We start from the raw sequence: 19,599 nt of genomic DNA on the forward strand, positions 1-19,599 counted from the left end.
AAAATATATTTTTATATTTCTTAATATTCAAATTACTTAGGAAAGAAACGTTTTGGATTTTTATTAGGGAGTTATAATAATCAAAATAAAAAAATTAAACACTTAAAATGTGACTGACTTCAGGGTTTGCTGAAATAAACTGATTTATCATTATCAGTCGAACTGTATGAGATTCAATAGTATTGTCTGTAAATAATTTATCCTGCTGCAAGAGTTTCAAATTTTGAAATTCCATTTCATTAACACATTTTTCAAGCATTTTCCATTCCCTTTAAGCAGGGCACTTCACCGCCCCCTACTTGACGGTGTTGCTAATGAATTTTTGCAATTATGCTTTGTTTGTTTAAACATATATTGCATATGCATATCTTAATATAGATGTCTAGCAATTTAAATCACATTTTACATGCTAGTTTCGTTTGTAAAACGCTGAAAAGTTCAATATTATCTGTGTGATGCATTATTAATTATTTATCCCTCCCTGTCTCCTCCCTGTCTCCTGCTCCTAAAGCTGAAACCACGTGTTTAGAAACAGATAGGCATAGACTGGCTGTGAATGGAAAGATGAAATACAGATGCTTGTCCTCCTCTCCCTCCTCAGTAGCGTATTCTCCTACAGCTCCAGTCACAATGATGGAAAAAGGGAAGAGTGAAGGCAGCAGAGGGGAGGATGGTGGAGTGAGGCAGGGCGGGGTTGCTGAGTAACCAGTAGAAGAGGGAGGAAGCTGCTTTTACAGGACAGAGGAGCAGAGGGAATCGAGTGAGTGTCGGCTATAGATGAGGGAGGGGGGGCTTCCAGACTGGATGGGCCCAGCAATGTCTTGATGGAGTATGGGCCAGGTTTTAGGATTCTCCCACTGTCGTAAGTTTATTTTTTTGTGTGTTTTGTGGACTCTTACATTGTGGATATTGAATTACAGCAGTCCATTGCTCAGATCTGCACTGCCCACCTCTGCATCATCGTATGTGTTAGCTCAGCCTCTCCTCCTCTCTCCTGCTTTTCCCTTAGATTACCAGTAAATGTATAACTGCAGTTCCGATGCATACTTTTTTTGCTATCATGCCTCAGCGGGTTTGCAGTGAGCCTTTTTATTTGTTAATCATTCATCCCTGAATGCTTCTGTTGTGCTTTGGATTTGTGTGCACTCTGTCAGAGCTACATCCCAGTGGTCCAACATTTGCCTGTGTTCATGCAACTGCTGAACAGAATATGCTGCATTTAGTGCAATGGCTGCCTGGTTGATTTATACACTGGTGTCATACTGGCAATCTAATATAAAACAAGCCTTTTACTTTTACTGCCAGAACCATTCAATATTCAATGACCTACAGTATGCACTTAGGACTGATGAACACACTGTGTTCCTGATTCTGATATTTTATATCAGCTTTAGTGTTTCTTAACCAAGGAGAGAACGATAGTTCTACTTCTTGGATTCTTATGTGTTTATGTTGCTCGTCTTTTCTTTGTTTGTTTTATATATATATATATATATATATATATATATATATATATCTGTTTTCCTCCAGAGGAATATGGCTCTGTGGCATCCACTCCAGACTCAACACCTCCATGCACCGATGGTAAGAAGCACCTTCCTTCCTTCCTTCCTTCCTTCCTTCCTTCCTTCCTTCCTTCCTTCCTGTCAGGAAAAAATTGCTTCATTTAATGTTTAATGAACATCGACATCCTTAGCCTTCCAAATGGATGATTGCCCGTCTTGATTTCTATCCAGGTGGCAACGAGGAGTCGGAGATGTGCGACCTGCAGACAGCCAGAGAATGGTCTGATGATGATGAAGTGGAGGAGGCAGGAGATCCAAATGATGATGATGATGAAGGACACGCTTCATCTCCATCCATCTGGGGAACCCCTCGCCAGCATTCCTTCGAGCTGACCTTCTCTTACATTGCCATCGCAGAGGCTGAAGCAGTTGGGAGCTCACGGCACTATCGTGAGCGGCGCAGGGCTGTCCCTCGGGTGGGTCGCACTCCTTTGATTCGAACTGACACATTGGAAATGCTGTTGGACTCCACTGATGTAGACTGGGAGACACAGGCTTTTTTCAATCAAGATGAAGACGAGGAAACATCAGGGAATGGAGCCTTGGACCTAGCAGAACCAAGGACAGCAAACCCTGGTAGAAGAAGGGAAAGGGAACAAGGAGACTCTATTAGAGTGCAACCCTCCCCCGAAACTGTAGACTCTGAAAGCCAAAGGACAGACACAGGAGATGGGCAAGAGGACAGTGAAAGCCAGACTGGCCAAACTTCTTCTGAGATCCATTCATCTCAACAACACAATCCCTCACAGACAACTCTGGGTAAGAGATACAGTAGACAGATACAGTACACATATTTTTCTTCCTTAAATGCTTAAATCATTTACAAAGTTTAGCTTTGAATCCTTGAAAGAAATAACTGGATATTATAGTAATTTTCTTTCGTTTTCATTGGAACTATAAGGGATAAAAAAATAAAAATAAAAAAAAACAGGTTCTGCTTTCATAATGTTGTATATTTTTCCCCCTGGCACTGGCCATTTGCAGCTCATCCCTGCTGTCTTCAGCAATTTGTATCAAAGCTTCATGTGCTCAGAGCTAATTATAAAGTCTGGCACATGATGACCTTCTTCTTTGAGGGGTCCTTTATTCCATGTGGCTCAGACAAGCAGAATATAACATCAAACACCATTGCTGAGTCAACCCAGAATCCAGAGACCTTCACAAGAATTGAATTGTCCTCATCCTAAACATAACCAAAACACTCACTGGACATTGAATTAGATGCATCATGAGTCTATGAGATTCGGCCCCTTTACCATTAAAAACATTTCTCAGAGATGTTGATTATTACAAATCTCCACTCATCCCAAAGGTGTTCTGTTGTATAGAAAATTGGGTGACCGACCGTGCAATCTATTGGCGTTTGACGACCTTGTTAAGGAACCATGCAAAAAAATGTATATATTAAAGGTGTTTTTGTTCCATGATGGTGTGTTAACCTGCTCCAAGTAGCTATGAGAAGATTGTTAATCTGTGGTTATAAGGGTATGAATTTCTACAAAAACAATAATCTACCATGCTGTGGAATATCAGCAAATCTCAACAACAAAAATACCAAAAATTTACCTCACCATTACATTCGTACCAAACCAGTAAACTGTTAATGCAACAGTTGAATCAGTGCTTTACAGTTGTTCACTTCAAATTTAATGATCATTTTATATAATTATTGTAAAAGTTTTTCAAATTGTTATTGTCTAATTTGATGAGCATGTGTGAATTGTAACCTTAGTGTTGTCTTCTGCTGCTGTAGCTCATCTTTAACCTTTGATGTCTTACTATTTAAGTGAGTGTAGCGTGTTTTTAATGGGTGGTCAGTGCTGATGGTTTCTATCATCTTGAATCAATCTGTCTATTCTCATATGACCTCAATGGGGTATTGCTTACACAGAACCACTGCTCACCGGATATTTTCCTTATTTAGCATCCCTTAGTAAAACCTAAATAGGTTTATTGCATTGAGATTACAATAGATCAGAGGTTGATCAAATACTGCCACCTTAAAGTGTCCTAAATCTCCTTTCTGTCTAATTTTGCTGCCTGCTTTTAACCTCAGCAATTCTTGAGGATGTCTCAAGGCGTTCAGCTGGTGTCATGTTACACATGTTCTAAAACTCATTTGAAGAGTCTATGTAATGAGTTATCCTGTGAGCGTACATTATAGAGTATTAAATCCATCATCCGATTTTTCAGTTTCTTCTTGCTGATCTCCAAAAAGAAAAAAAGCTATTATAGTAAATGGTCCTGAAATATCTAAGTTTTATTTTATTTTACTTTATTTATTTATTTTTTTTAAATTATGTCTGTATTTTATTTTTTTATCACCATGGTAACATCATCCTCTGTTTCCCAGCTGCAGAGGATTCACCAACCTTGCAGCCTGAGTCTCCTGTCACCTTGGAAACCATTTCAGTCAAGCTGCTCACATCTGTGAGACCCACAGACCCAGCATGCTCATCTCTGGCATCTGTAGGCGTTAACTCTCAGGAACAGCTGGTCAGAGATCACTGGTTTTCAGCACCGTACCTAACAGAAGATCTGACTGTGAGCATCCGCATAGCAGGTATAAGATTACATCTTTCAGTTTTATTGGCTTCTATTCATATCCTAGTCTAGTTTTCCTCTTCCTTTACGCACCTTCTCTGTTTTTGACTGCTTTTGCTGAGACCGACAACTCATAAACCAATGCTTAAATGAGAAATAAGATTTCCTGTAACATATAGGCACAGGCAGGCAAAGACAGACCAGCAGAAGTCCAGGCCATTCATTGTCTCCATAGTAACCAACTCTCTCTGGGTTTCAGGAATGATGGTCGAATTGTAAGGAAAACATTCCAGGCTTTGGCTGACTTTTTCAGACATGCAGACCACCAAAGCTGTTATCAGTGTTTGTTGTACGTCTTACAGAAGGTGGGACGAGTGTTTGTTTGGGTACTGTTTCTCTGGAAGACTTGTTGGAGTTAGTTGGCTGTTTTTTGAGTGAGTAGTGCATGGAAGGGTATCATTAGAGATAAGATTCAGTCATTATGCTTGACGGGCTTTCAAGTGGACCAGTGCAGTAGTCAGACAGGAGCCATGTCTTATTTAGGTGGATGAAGTAGGGCTGAAGGGCCTACTTGATATTGTCTTGTCTGGCCAATAATAGTATTTGGCTAGTCTTAGATATAGAGACCACGTGTAGATTATTCACTAGAGAAATGTCCTTTAAATGACATTGCTTACTTACCATCAACATATCTTAATTTATGTTGGGCACAATGACCACCAGAAACTGATTGGTAGAAAATCGTTCTTGTTCAGCAGACAAGAGGGATTCTGTGGCCAATAATCTTGCTCAGGGAACAAGAGTGGCAGTCTGTCTGATTCAAACAGTAACACTTGCAGCAGTCTCGGGATGCAAGCACCCTGCTCTAACTAATACGCCACCACCCCCCAATTATTTATTAATTACATTTACTCAGTTAAAAAGATAGAATCCAATGTTGTCTACCTGCTCAGATCCTCAACCAAACCTAACAGTGACTATTTACTGTTTCTTCACATGGTTATGCTCTGCTTTGTTACATGTACAGCTGCAGTGTTTGTTGTGAGCAAATTCAGTGTTTTTCTGTACATGTATGTGAAATCCTAGTGTCATTTAAAGGAGTCATAACCTTGTATGCAGTAATTCTGGAGCTGTCTTTAAATTCATGTTTAATCAGTCTTTGGAAAAAAAAAAGTAAATAGAAATCATTCAGAACCATTTTCATCGACATAGACATAGGCAGTTTGTCATCGTTCAGATACCATAATTTCCTGGTCTCTTACACAATTAGTAACAAGGTTCACAAGTTGATTAAAAGTTACATCACACCCTGACTTTATCAAGAAAAAAAAAGAGGAAAAAAATAATTATTTAAAAAGGTTAACATTACTATTTTATGTTGAACGAGTTTTGGGGGGGTGGTCTCCTTCCTGTTAAAGTTTCAGTAAAGTTAAATCTTAGGCACTTTTCACATAACGACAAAATCAAGCATACTGTCAAAAGCAATGTTAACTACAAATCTATATATATATATAATCTATATATATATATATAGATAGATAGATAGATAGATAGATAGATAGATAGATAGATAGATAGATAGATAGATAGATAGATAGATAGATATTTATATACATATATCTATATATAGAGATATATATAGAGATATATGTAGATATATGTTAAGTTTATATAGTGACTTATATATCACTTATATAGTGATATAAAGTTTAATAGTGACTTTTTATGCATGCTCTAGCTGTGACTAGTGGTGGGTGGTGCTGTGAACAAGCAGATTATTTTAGGCTGTTCAGCCTTTACTGCTGAGTGAGCATTGGGTGGCCAAAAACAGCTCAGGGAGGTAAGGGGAGTAGTTTAGCAGGGGAGACAGAAAGGGGCAGAAGGGGTTCGGATAGAGCGGGGCACTGGAACAGCAACCAAACATGGCCAGTAAAGGTGAGGCGTTTTAAAGAGATGCAATTATTTTATGCCTGTGTAGTTAAAAAGGCAGTGGGGTAATTGTTTACTTAAATAAGGAGAAATGTTATGTGTTTATTTAAATTGATATAAAACAACTTGACAGTTGATTGCCAAGAGGTGAAAAAGCTTTTAATCTTAACCCACACACTCCTCCTCAGCTTTGTCACTACAGTGTTGTGGAACAAAGCGTCACGCTGTTTAATGACAAATTTAGCTTTCTCAGCGTCCTCAGATCAGAAACGTTTGCATATGTGTTTGACTTTAGAACGATGAGCTGCTCTGTGTAATTGGATGGTATCTGTATCAGTGGCTTTAATTCAATTAAGGTTCCGCCTTTAAATTAGTTCAATGGTGCTGTTAGGTTATTAGACAGCTGTCCCATTGCAAGGCCCGTTTTCCCATTTTAGGCTGAACAGCTGGTATGTGGACTGACATTTCAGTCTGTATTCAAACATTTTCTGGGATTGTGGTATCATTACTTTTGGGTTTGAACGAATGAATCGGTGCTTTTCTAATTTAATTAAAAGAAGCCTCCTTAAACCTTAAAAAGTCTTTCATGCATGTTAATTTTAGTTTATACACTTTATATTTATTGATTGATGAATGTTACTAAAGAAAAAGATAAGCTTCCTGTTTCATTAGAAAAACCTGCATAACTGTTGGATGTATATAAATTAATTAATAAGAATAATTTACTGTAGTTTTTTAGATTTGTCTCGATCCTTTGTTTGGGTTGATCTCACCCTTTATATTTGTTGATAAAAATTAAAGACTTTATTATTGCTCAAAATCAAAAGACTTACATCAATATTTGGGATTGCCTAATTTTCTTTATATGCCCTCTTTAGGCCAGCAGAAACCAAAACATAGTTATATTTATTAATTCATTTACAGCTAATTGGAATATGGGTTGTAAAGAGCTTTGTTTGTCCAATGAAAAATACCTTATTTCTGTAATAAGTGCTCATTATGATACATTGATATCACAATTACTTGAAAACTGTCAATTTTATTTACACAGGTGAATTATTTGATTTATTTAATGGAAAACACATATCCATCCAGCACCCTAATCAGGCCTAAGTAAACTCTCCGCCCTCTTAAACACCTTTATTTGGGAGTAATAAAAAAAAAAAGGTGACTAAGGATGATTGACCATCTGCATTACCAAAGTGAGTATTTAGTTCACTGATTGATGGTTTGACTGACTCCTACTGGACTTCTGTTAGGGTGTAGAACTCCTGACTCTATCAGTAATTAACATGTATTTTTTAGAAATGAAGAACAAACCTTTTCTTTTAATCAGCACTGGTTTTGAATTTGAACCTGCCTCATTGATGTTCTTTTCTTCCTGCATCTTTCTTATTCCTGAATTCTGAACACTTATTTGGCCAGTTAGATCTACAGCACTTAGAATGTTGTTCTGGGTTCTTTTGTAACATCCAGAAGGAGTTATGGATGTGCATTTTTACTATTTCTGATCAGTAGTTAGTCCAAGGATGGTTCCATGTTGTCTACATTTATGGATAATGGCTTTCCCTGTGGTGTTCCGGTTTTTCCAAAACCTTAGAAAGAGCTTTGTTGGTCTTTCCAAATTGTTAATTGTCCATTATTTTCCTTTTCTCCATTTTTCAGTTTATCCCAATCTGGGTTTTACTGGCTGTTGTATCCCTGTTTTCAAGCAGGTGCGTTTTTTTTTTTAGTGTTACTGGAACATTGATCAAAAGTAAATGTAGTTAATTAGAAGTAAATCATATCAAGAAGTTGTATATTGTATCCTATTGGATTATATTAATAACCACATAAGTTACTATAACTTTGCAAAGGATGCATAGCTGTACATTACAATGACACCAGGTGACTCTATTTAAGCACTGGGTGAGAACCAAAACAAAACTAAGGTAATATTTTTTGGATCAAAGGGAATGTGTTCAAAGATGAGCATGTTCAGTTACAGTAACATAGCTTCAATTGATAGAGCTAGAAACCATCAATCAGGCTCTAAATCTGGGTGTGGTGATTGACTCAGACCTGAGTCAGCCATCCATCACATAAAGAACATCTTTAGGATTAAAGGACTAATCTTTCCGCGATACTTTGAAACACAAATTGACATGATTATCTTTAGTAGAATGAAATATTTAATCTGTCTTCAGATATCTGCCTAAAAAGTCAAAAAGGCAGCTGTAGATGATCCATAATGCTGCTGCACGCTTCCCGATAAACCTAAGAAAGTGGAGCTCATCACCACAGTTCTGAAATCCTTACACTGGCTACCCGCATCTCAGAGAATAGACTTTAAAATACTTCTAGTCTATAAATCATTGAATGGCTTTTCAAATTACAGACCTGCTTTTTCCCGCAGGTCTTCTGGCTCAAGACTATCTATACTTGAACTAGAACCAAACATGGAGAAGAGGCTTCTGGTTCTTATGCTCCACTTATCTGGACCAAACCTTTAAAGGGCTGAAATCCTATGTTGTATTAAATCGAGATAAAAAAAAATATATATATATATATATATATTTATTTATTGTGGGCTTTAACTGTGGTTTCTAAACATCATTTGTTAAGTTTACAGTCCAACTTTACATTTTCTTATCAGTCTTTTATCTTATTTGTTTTAATTATTTTCTGTGATGAATGATTTAGTTTCCTATTATGTTCCTTTTTCTTATTTCTTCTACATGTAAACACTTTGAATAATCTTCCCACTGTCAAGTCCTTTATAAATTTAAATTGTCTATTTCAACTGGATGTTGGTAAAGCTTTTTTATATAAGCTTTTCATATTAAAACAATTATTCCAACCACACAAAAAAATGCTGAAAAGCTAAAAGCAATATACATGCAGCATCATAGAGAATGCAGTTAGTTGCAAAGAAGTCTGAAGTAAATAGTTGAGTAAAGATTGCAAAGTTGACAGGAAGGCTGGGGTCCCAGCTGTACAGGTTGTAACATACCCCCTCTGGTTCAGGTTCACCTCTGACCCCATGTGGGCCAGTCAACTAAAACATCATATAATCACATTGCCTAGCAGTGGAGTCTTAGTAGAGAATAGAACATTGGTTTAAAGTCATTAAAACAGGTTCATAAGAAGATCTTAATTGGTGTATTGTCAGTATAAATTATTCTTGGACTTGTAGCTCCATTTTATGGCAGAAAACTTTTGGTACAGAATAAACCCAGGCTTCAAAATATTAAATGATGATGAAGATGTAAAGTGACCAACAGCTAAAGAAATGTTATGGTTGGTCTAAAGGTTTGCTGCAGTATTCATATATTTAGTTATTGTACTTTTATGCTATTTTTATTTTGTTTTTATTTACAAAATTACCCACTTTTTAATGCTGTTTTACATGCTACATTATCTGAAATTGCAGCTACATTAGTAAAAAGGTTTGAGTATTTCCCTCTCAGAAAGTTCTATTGAAGTTGTGGGAATGTAGTGTGTACTGTAAGCAACCCACAAACGGTTAAGGTAATTTATTTAAAGAGTTTTCCTGGCATTCTATTCAGAAAGCTTAGCTTTTTATATCATTATGTGAGAAATTCAAACAAGGTCATTTGTCTGAGGCCTCTATGAGGTACTGTAGATGGGTGGAAGTGCCTCAAGCAGTTAGAGAGATCCAAGCTTCAAATCCTTAAGAATTACCCAGTTTTGTTTAGGATTTTAACATTTTATATAAAGCCTAAAATAAGCAGAAACATTAGAGGGGGGAGGGTAGATTTGGGATATTTTATATATAGCAAAGCTGTGTGTCCCTGTAAGCTGAGAGACAATAAGGGAAACCAACAGAGTGTAGATTAATGGCTGCAGACGGCCTGACGTCGGACAACAGGTGCTGGGAATTTTCATTCTCCTGAACCCCTGGCTTTTTTTTTCTTTTTTCTGAGGGCTAAATTCAGCCTGTAGCTGTTGTGTCCCATCGGGCTTGAGATTAGAAATCCTTTTTTTTTTTTCCTTATGTCTTTAACCCTTTTATTTTGTCAATAAATTTACTCCGGGTTCAGTTTCATGGTGCTTACTTTAAAATAAAGAACCAAGCATCACATGATAGTACAAATTTTAAAGCTTCAGAGGTTTGGTCTTTTGTCTAGCCCCTGTATTTCAAAACGGTGCAAATTATGAGATTTAAGCAGAAATGTTGGCTTGTATTTATTTTAAGAGCTGCACCTTTTTTATCTTTAAATTTATCCTTTTTTAACTTTTTTTTCATTTAATTGACTTTTTATTCTTCATCTCTGTCAGTGATGGACCTAATCTACTGGAAGGACACAGAAAGAAGTGGCATGGTGCTCACAGCCTTGGTGGTGGGCTTACTTTCCTTGTTCCAGCTCAGCATCATCACTGTGGTCTCCACAGTCTCAGTGGCAGTCATGTGTTTCACCATCTCAGTGCGCATCTACTACCAGTTGCTCTATATCCTCAGCTGGGGGGACGGAGAACATCCCTTCAAGTAAGATGATTTTGTTCTATTAAGGGATCGAAGCTTGTTTATTGTTTTTTTTTTTTACAGGTGATTGTAACTTGAACTTCTGTTGGTTTTAGGCAATTTAAGTTTCTCTATGTTTACTTCAATATTCAAAATATCAATTAGAATCTTAGACTATTGTAATAAATAATTAGAAATCTGTAGTAAAAAAAACCTAACAATTAAAAATGTATTTTAATATTATATTTCATTTCCAGATGATTTTGTATGATTTGAAAATAAAATAAATTAAGCCTTGGTGCTTCAACCCTAATTTATCAACAGGAAACAAAACCCAGCAAGCTCCTCTCATACTGTATTTCACTTCAATAGTAAAAGTAGAAATAAACAGTTCAGCTTTAAATTGGGACAAACTACCCTTTGGAAAGCGTGCAGAGAATGGTCCTACCACGATAACCGAGATAACTGTTGAGTGTAAGTGGAACTCAACTGAACTGGACACAAACGAACAGCGCTAGATCTAGTACTAGTTCATCAGTAGGGTCTGTTACGGTTCAGTTTTAGCTGGGTTCTCTGATAACAAAGAGTGCATGAACAGACCACGTCATCTCCTATTTACAGTCAGCTGACTCTCTCTTCACAGATCTCTCTTCACCTGTTCACAACATGAACGTCTTTTCAGGCTGTTGACAATAAATGGCATCAAAAGAGTGTGGTGCGACCTGGGTTGATGCTGAGACCAAGCCTCTCATTGAAATTTGGGTGGAGGATGCTATCCAGGCACATAAGTTCCTGAATGTTATGGGCTCCACCATTTCTGTTTGCATAATTCCTTGAGAGCTGTACTATCGTGGACCTCCGACAGGAGGCAAGACACCGTGCTAGCATGATGTGCAAATCCAAGCTCGGTCCGAACTCGGCACGGATCGGTTTCAGAGGGGTAGTGTAAATGGGGCAACATTATGTTGTAGAATTCACAAAAGGCAAATATTCTATAGAAATAAAAAGAAATTTCTACTATTTTAAAGAACCAAAAATAGTGATGGAAAATTAAGTGTCCCTAAACAATAATGATCGCAGATCATGGCTTAAAATCCAGCATTAGAAGATGTATCCTGTTGTGGTCAGATTAGGATATTTTTGTGTTGCTGTTTAAACTGTTCTGATTCGCATCAATTTTTCTTTCATGACTTCTCTCAGTGTGCAGAGCAAGAAAGAATAACAGCTCTGTGAGCTCAGAGCTTCATGTTAAAGCCTCTGCTGGCAAATACTCATCTGCAGCTTACTGAGTGGTTACAAATGGCAGCTATTTCACTTAGACGTGAAAAAGGATCTTGAAGTTCTTTTTTTAGATGGATTTAGGAGTTATCGTGGTTCCACTAGATGTTTCAGACAAAGGGTGGCTTTCAGAGACCTTAATTGTTCTGCTGTGAATGATCTGGCTCTGGTGAATTTATTGAATAGAAAAAACAGTATCTTGTCCTCAGGAGACCTCATTGCCAACAGCACAAGTAATCCCAGCAGGGAAGCCCATGCTCTTTCACGTAACCAGTCAGTCAAAGGCATTGCATGGAGTTGCCCTGAAAGAGAAGCTGAAACTTCCATTGTCTCTAAATTCAACACCAATATGTGGCCTGATACAGTTTGGGCTCTTTATGCTTGCTTTTTTGATTCATAGTTATTTCGCACAGGACTGTGACCTATTAACAAACAATATACACCTCAAAATGTCACTTTTGACTGCTTAGGACTTTTCATTTTTTAAACTAGCTGCAGGAAAACTTTAGGGCAACAATAGCAGGCATGTTGTTTCTACTTATTAATAAAGACAATTTATCATCCAAGTAAAAAGAAAAACAACAAGACACTCAATAATATATGCAGCCAAAGGAAGAAAGCAAAATATATTCTCTTTATTAATATATTTTTTGTTGCAATTTTAAAGTTAGAATTCAGATATTTGTTAAGGAGGAATATGTATACAATCTGCATAGATCAGTAATCCATGCAGCATATGATGCCTTATTTATACTTTGCTTAAATCCTATATTGAATCTAACATTTATACACACATGAATTCATGTGTCTCTAATAACACAGCTGATTCAGATGGCTAAATTAGCTTAGCCACTGTGAACATGTAATTAGCATGTACAAACCTTTTTTCTTAGAACTTGTTAAAGTAAAACATCTAAAACATGTAGGATACATATATATAATTTGTTGATTTCATATTGTGTGTTTTCCATCAGGTCATACTTGGATATGGACATCAGTTTCAGTGGAGAACAGGCTGACTTCTACATGCAAAAAGCCATTTTTCTGGCTCTGTCTGCTGTTGATTCCCTAAGGAGGCTGTTTTTTGTAGAAAATCTTTTTGAATCCCTCAAGGTAAGTTAAGCATGCAAATTAAATTAGTGATTCTATTTAAGTGGCTTAAATAGATTTTCTTTGTTCTGTCTGTTTATGGGTTCCTTTGTGTGCTTGGCCGTGTAGTATTTAACCCAGGGAACTATTTTAATGAACCGCTCTGAAATACTGCAGTTGTTTTGCTTTGGTCAGAACCTCTTACCCACATTAACCCAAGCAACTACGCGGCTCTGGGTCATTTTGCTCTTATGTTCTATTATTCCAGCTTGCTGTTCAACCGCATTGTTATGCCACCGCAAACAACAAAGATGACAGCTGTCAGGTTGAATGATATAATCATTTTAGAAAGTGATCTGGCCCTTTTAAATTTAACAAAACGGTCTGCTACCAAAGCTTATTCATTGTGTCTGTGCCAGCATCATATGTTCATTACTGATGTATTACTGATGTATTACTGATCTGACTGCAGTTAAACTCCTATACTTTACAGCTACTGTAAGATGCTAAGCTTTGACATCTGATGACTTTGGGTTCATTTTTTTGTGTGTTTTCTATGGATTCATAACCACACATTATTATTTGCATATCTCAAGCTACTGCTTTAATTTCTGGGTTAAGTATAGCAGAATTAACTGGCCATAGCTGTTGTTTACGGCCAAAAATTGCACAAAAAAGGTATGTCACTTTAAAAGACAGCTAAAAGCATGAGGCATGTTTTATTTTGGGTTCTCAAACTAATCCTAAAGCCTGTCAGTGACTCAAATCTCTCAGTAATGCACACATAACACAGGAGCATCTTAGTAGTAGTGTACTGTTCACCTCAAAGGTGTGTTTTTGATGTAAAGATATTCACATTTGTCAGTCGTGGGTGACAGATTTAGGAGAAATATTATCTAAGGGTGCAGACAATAGAAACCACACTAACCATTTTTTTTTTTTGCAAATCATGTCAGAAAAACTAAACTTATAAATTAAATACATTCATTACACACAGTATTTCATAGCCTTTTTTATTATTTTAAACAGATGATAACCCAAAAATTCAGTGATTCAGCAATTACAGTATAATTTTCTTATAGCTACAATTAAATAATGTTTGTTTATTTTTCATTATTTCAGTTTTTTTTGCGAGCATAGAGAGCAAAATAATATCTTCTTTGTATACTTTACAACAGTAATTAAATGTTAATGTTGCTTAAGTATGAAAAAAGGACACCCTCTACATTAACTTTTACTGTGCTAGTAGATAAACATCCTTACTTTTACAGTATGTTCATTTTACCCCATCATCATCATACTCTATTACGACATTATTTAAATCTAACTTTTCACAGTGCCGATACATTTATAGAAAATAAGAAATCATGGGGAGAGCTGGAGCCCCTTCCTGGTCCACTATGACCCTGCTGGTATGCTAAATGACATACTTGAGTCAGCACACAGAGACCCAAGGATAAGATGAAGTCTTTTTCCATGTTAGACAGGCGTTTCCAGTGACATATTAACATGATCCTGTAACTCAGACTGAGAGCCTGACAGATATTAGATACCGTAAACACGCATTTATGGAATCTAAATCAAGCTACACTGTAGGAAGATGGATAACTTCTGAAACCTCTGTATTTTTTAGCCCATCTAAGAGATTTTATAGACCTATTTGCACATATATGATTAAAATCCACCACATTTCCCACAGTTGTTGTGTTTTAATTATTTATTTGTTGATTTGTGTTTCTCTAGTTGCTGTTTCTGATGTACCTCGTCACATACCTGGGAGCCCTTTGCAATGGCCTTACTATTCTCATCATAAGTAAGCAACTGATGTTTTCACTGGAGAGAGAACAAATAATCATGTGGAAAAAAATTGTTGGTACCCCTTGTTTAACGACAGAAAAATCCACAGTGATCAGAGAAATAACTTGAATTTGACAATAGTAATGAGAAATTCTTTGGAAATGCACACATTTCTTTTCAATCATGCTTCAACAGCCTGATTAAAAAAATTTAACTCATGAAACAGCCCTGGACAGAAATGATAGTGTCTTTATCTTTTTTTTTTGTTGTTGTTGCACAGCTTATTGAGGCAATCACTGCAAACAAATGTTTCCTGTAACTGTTGATGACCTGTATTTAAAACATTATTCCATAAGCTTTTTGGTTCGTCATGTAGTTTGACAGATTCCAGGTAGTCTTCTTGCCTTTTCCTTTGACATACTTATCTATCATTTTCTTTCTTATCTTCTGAGACAACTCTTTCTTTTGCTTCCTCTGGTTCATGTAGAGTGTCGTATACACCATGACACCAAACATCAGTCACCACCTTTAGCTCAATATATAGGCCTAAGGTACTAATGATTACAAGATTGCACCTGTGATGCTAAAAAGTGGACACACCTTGATTTTACATGTCCCTTTCACTCTTTTCTATATATATTTACAATACTATATTTTAGTTATTATTACTTTTGTTGGATTTAAGTTATTTCTGTGAGCCTTCTGGGTTTTTCTTTCTATAAACGAGAGGTACGAATAATTTTGTCCATGTGAGTATTAACAAACACTTTGGTTCACACATCAACTGTTTCTTCTCCTCCCCCCAGGTGTGATTGCTCTCTTTTCTTTGCCACTTTTCTATGAAAGACGACAGGTAATAACTTTTCATTTAGCTACTTAATCGAGTACAACAAATTCTGAATTTTTGCACCAACTGTGGTATTTTAGGAGCAAGTGGACGGCTTTATTGGAAAAATTCAGGCCAAAATTGACAACGTCAAGGACTTGTGAGTATTGCGCCATCTTTTGGAACTGCAACGCTACTAGTGCAGCCCCATAACTGTTCTAGAATATAAACCTATTCTTTAAAAAGGAAGGGAGCATTACCCAGTAAAATGCATGAAGTGCAGTGTTTTTGTTTAATTTTATGGAATATTCACACAAATAAAACCTCTAAAGGAAACTGGATATAGTGTCCATACTTAGCCCTTCCTACTTTAAAGCGTTTCTATTTCTTAACTTATGAATGACTACGCATAGAAGTTTTACATTTTAAGAATACATATCTGTACATGTCAAGATTCCTTCTGTTTTAACTTTTGTGTCAGACTTAATTTGTTTTAGATCATCAAACACATTTTAATACTAACGATAACTCAGTAAATTGTAATTTTTGAAAATTAGCTGAAAAAAGAAACAAGCTATCTTCACCACATAACTCTGTGTAAAAAGGTCATTTTTCCAGACTATGTTTGCTGCCATTGGTGTCATGAAACATTTTGCAATTGCATGCAGCCATGAGGAACTGTTGGTCCATCTCTATTTGCAGAATTGCTTTAATTCAGCCCCATTTGAGTTTTCTGGAGCATTATTGGCCTGTTGAAGTTCACTTTCTGTCCAGTAGAGTTTAGATACTAACAAATGTTAATTTAATTATTGAGAAATAACTTTTTTCTTGTTGGGTTTAGCTTTTTGATACCCTAATTTAAAAGTTGAGCATTGCATTGTTGCTATTTTGGTAAGCATTGATTGTATTTCACGCCTTAAAGAAGCACTAACCTCACCTCTATCTCTCTCCAACAGTCTGCGAAGACTTGCCCAAGGTGGAGGCCCGCCTCCTGATACAACTCCTGGTGGTGCCAAACCTAAAACCCAGTAGAAATTTTATGGACAATACCTTTAAGGAGAAGCTGCCAGAGCTGCAGACTCCACTCAATGTCTTACTCAGCAGTGTGTCCCTCCACTAAACATCTCTGCAGAAGCTGGGATCATGAAGGAAAGAGCAATGATGTACTGTATACTCAAACTGTGTCTCATTTCTAGGGGTTAGAGGATGAAGCTCAGGTCTTCTAAGGGTGAAATCACAGTTACTGAGTCACCCTGCTGTCAGAGGGGAACATCATCCCAGGAAATATAATTTTAGTGTGTTTTAAAAGAGATTCAATGATTATCTTAAATAAGGTTGTAGTATGAATAAGTGTTGAAGAACATGAGTTGGAATTTCTCACCAGAAAACACTCCTGAAACTGAGGACTTTGGTTATTTGTTCAGGTGATTTAACTGTATATGAGAGAACAAAAACAGGGATCCTCATGGCAGCATAAAAAAGATCACATCTACATCTCTAATACATTCTCACAACTATTTATCTGCATGAACCCAGTTTGTTGTTTTGAATGTGTGCATCTGTTCTGACAAACTTACTGAAACAAACTTGCTCTGGTCGCAAACAATTAAAGCCAAATTTCCTCTTTATTTTCTAAGATGATTTTTTTTTACTTCCAACCCAGATTTCATTTACTCTTCAGTTTGTTTTTTGTCTTGTTTTTTTTATTTGTTCTGCGCCCCAGCTGATGCTTTCCCCCCTTGTCAGGTGCACCAGAAGTGGAAGAAAAATGATGAACTTTTGACAGGATGTTAGTTCTTGAGTGTTCTTTTCTCGAAAGGCTTATGATTTTTAACAGATCCTCCCAGTGCCATTGCTGGAAAATTGAGAGAGTAAGATACAGCAGGTGCCTTTTTTCTGACTGCAGGTTTTTGTGCATGAAATCATTCACAGTACTTAAAGCAAGCCTTCATCCTCTTTATCTGACCCTCACCTCCAAAGCAGAGCGATTTATGGGATTACTGTATAATATATACATGTGCACAATGGATCTTACCAGAATTGTAACAAATTCAGTTTCAGGAATTTTAGAAGCATTCAGGATGCTCTGCTATTTAAACCCTTATCTTATTTCTGCTAATGCTTCAAACAAATAATGTCATTCGTATGCCTTACTGTTGTTCAGCTCTTGCATTCTTAAAAAAATAAAACATATAGACATGATAACTGATATAAACCAAAATATTGAAGCCTTCAAGTCTGATTCCTACAACAGGTCCTCTTTGTGCTTTTAGCTCCGGGTATCTATCCAAAATAATTTATTTCAATGATAAATTTCTTTTAAAGAAACAGAGGCGTTTGTGAAGTTATTTGCGGTTTCAAATTGTTACAACTGAGAAGCTGCTGATTCAGTCAGACCAATTATATACAGAAAAACCTCAGTGGCTGTAGAAAACCGTACTCTGGGTATTTCAAAGTGCAGTTTAACTCTGTCTCGAAGCAAAAGTGGAATGCTACATAAAATGTAAATAATAAATGTAGATTATCACTGATAAGCAATTTTCTAGCGGAAGCATCTAGAAGTGTAGTGCCTTGCTAAGTTATTAATAGGCTCTGAATATTTTCACATTTTATCATACTAATACCACAGACTTTCATGAGTTTTGTTAGGACTTTATGTGATAGACCAAAGTAAAACAATCTGTTTGAACTTTTTGGGGGTGGCGCTAGAAGGTGACCCCCTGCTCCAATGCCACGTTTTGCAGTCTAAGAGGTTTTCAAATGGTATTGTCCTATTTTTAGCTCCATTCATTTTACCATCAACACTCAACAGCTTCCATCTCCCCAATGCATCCATACAGCATCATGCTTCCGCTTTTATGTTTCACCATACGGATCATGTATCCAGGGTGATGTGTTCCCTTGTGGGGAACTTTAAAAGAAGATTTATATAATACTGTTTTCTCAGTCTTCATAATGTTCTTTCCTTATTTCCACTCCACTACCTATGCTCTACTTTGTGTTGATCTATTTCATGAAATCCAAATGAAATGTACAAAAAAATGTGGCCGTAACATGATGAAATGTAGCCTCTGCCATGTAGTTCAACCAATAAGCTAGCATTTGAAAGGTTAGCATTAAAGATAACGGGAAATTGAAGGGGTTGTTTAGAAATTTTGTCTGATTTCAAACTCTTACTCAAAGGCAGCATTTTGTATCAACTCTAGTATTTTTCTCTGGACATTTTAGAGTTAACTTGATCTCATAAAATGTATACAAGCTGAGTTTCCTGACAATGGTTTCCAAAAAGATTCCAGCAAACTAACGCTAATCAACATGTTTCTGGTATCAGATACATATAAAAAAGAAATTTCCTGTTTCAATTAGTTGAACTCCGCAAGACTAATCAAAACATTAGAATTATGTCTTTATTTTGTGTTCTGTTGTTTACATTTTACCCAGCATCCCAACCCCTCTGGATACAGGGTTGTAAGTCCGAACCTGAATCAACATTTAGTTCTTTTAAAACTAATGATGATACATATGCATTGTAGTTGGACACCAATTATTTTGTATTCTGGGAAACCAGACTTTTATCCTTTGAAGAATAAACTAATAAAACACTCCTTTTGTCTGACTTTTTCAGATATCCTATAAGCGACTTTCAAAAGTTATGTGCAGCACATACTTGAACAAATCTGTAATCTGTTAGTCAAAATATTACAACATACCAATACAGCATCGGTTTAAAGCAGATTATATTTGCCTCTGTTTCTTTGTTCTTGGACCTCCCTGCTTTTTTACATGCATTTATAAAATTCTTGAGGATAAAGGATCAGCAGCAAAGACCACCCAGAACAGAATGACATAACTAATGAATGTAACACCAAAGACAGGCAGAGGTTTACAAGGTGGGGCAATATAAGCTGCTGAGTTTTTTGTTTTCTTTTTTATAGAAGAAGGTAGCTAGAAGTTTGGATAGAAACTGCTGCATGATTTAAGTTCTGCTGGTAGAACAGTAAGTTGTGGTCCTCAGAAGCTTATACATGTGGCCAGCATGAACTACGCCACTTTATATCCAACAAAGCAGTAAAAAAAATGTTTTATTGTGATATAAGGTCAAAATA

General features: G+C 36.5%; 1 protein-coding gene across 2 annotated transcripts; it reads left to right on the forward strand.

Annotated features, from left to right (window-relative positions):
* The first annotated feature begins 621 nt into the window (after positions 1-621).
* On the forward strand, positions 622-17,798 carry LOC107094178 (reticulon-3-like). 2 transcript variants are annotated; one of them, XM_015389622.1, is made up of 10 exons: positions 622-862; positions 1,531-1,584; positions 1,737-2,324; positions 3,919-4,128; positions 10,320-10,527; positions 12,756-12,894; positions 14,614-14,683; positions 15,474-15,520; positions 15,595-15,653; positions 16,450-17,798. In XM_015389622.1, exons 1-10 carry the CDS (start codon positions 832-834, stop codon positions 16,523-16,525), a joined length of 1,482 nt encoding a protein of 493 aa, XP_015245108.1. In that variant the 5' UTR covers positions 622-831; the 3' UTR covers positions 16,526-17,798. The 2 variants fall into 2 exon arrangements, with proteins under 2 accessions (XP_015245108.1, XP_015245109.1); XM_015389623.1 differs by lacking the exon at positions 3,919-4,128 and having other exon boundaries at positions 626-862; positions 16,450-17,797.
* The last annotated feature ends 1,801 nt before the right edge of the window (positions 17,799-19,599 follow it).

Source organism: Cyprinodon variegatus, unplaced genomic scaffold (genome assembly GCF_000732505.1).
Source record: "Cyprinodon variegatus isolate N-32 unplaced genomic scaffold, C_variegatus-1.0 Scaffold468, whole genome shotgun sequence".
Classification (NCBI taxonomy): Eukaryota; Metazoa; Chordata; class Actinopteri; order Cyprinodontiformes; family Cyprinodontidae; genus Cyprinodon; species Cyprinodon variegatus.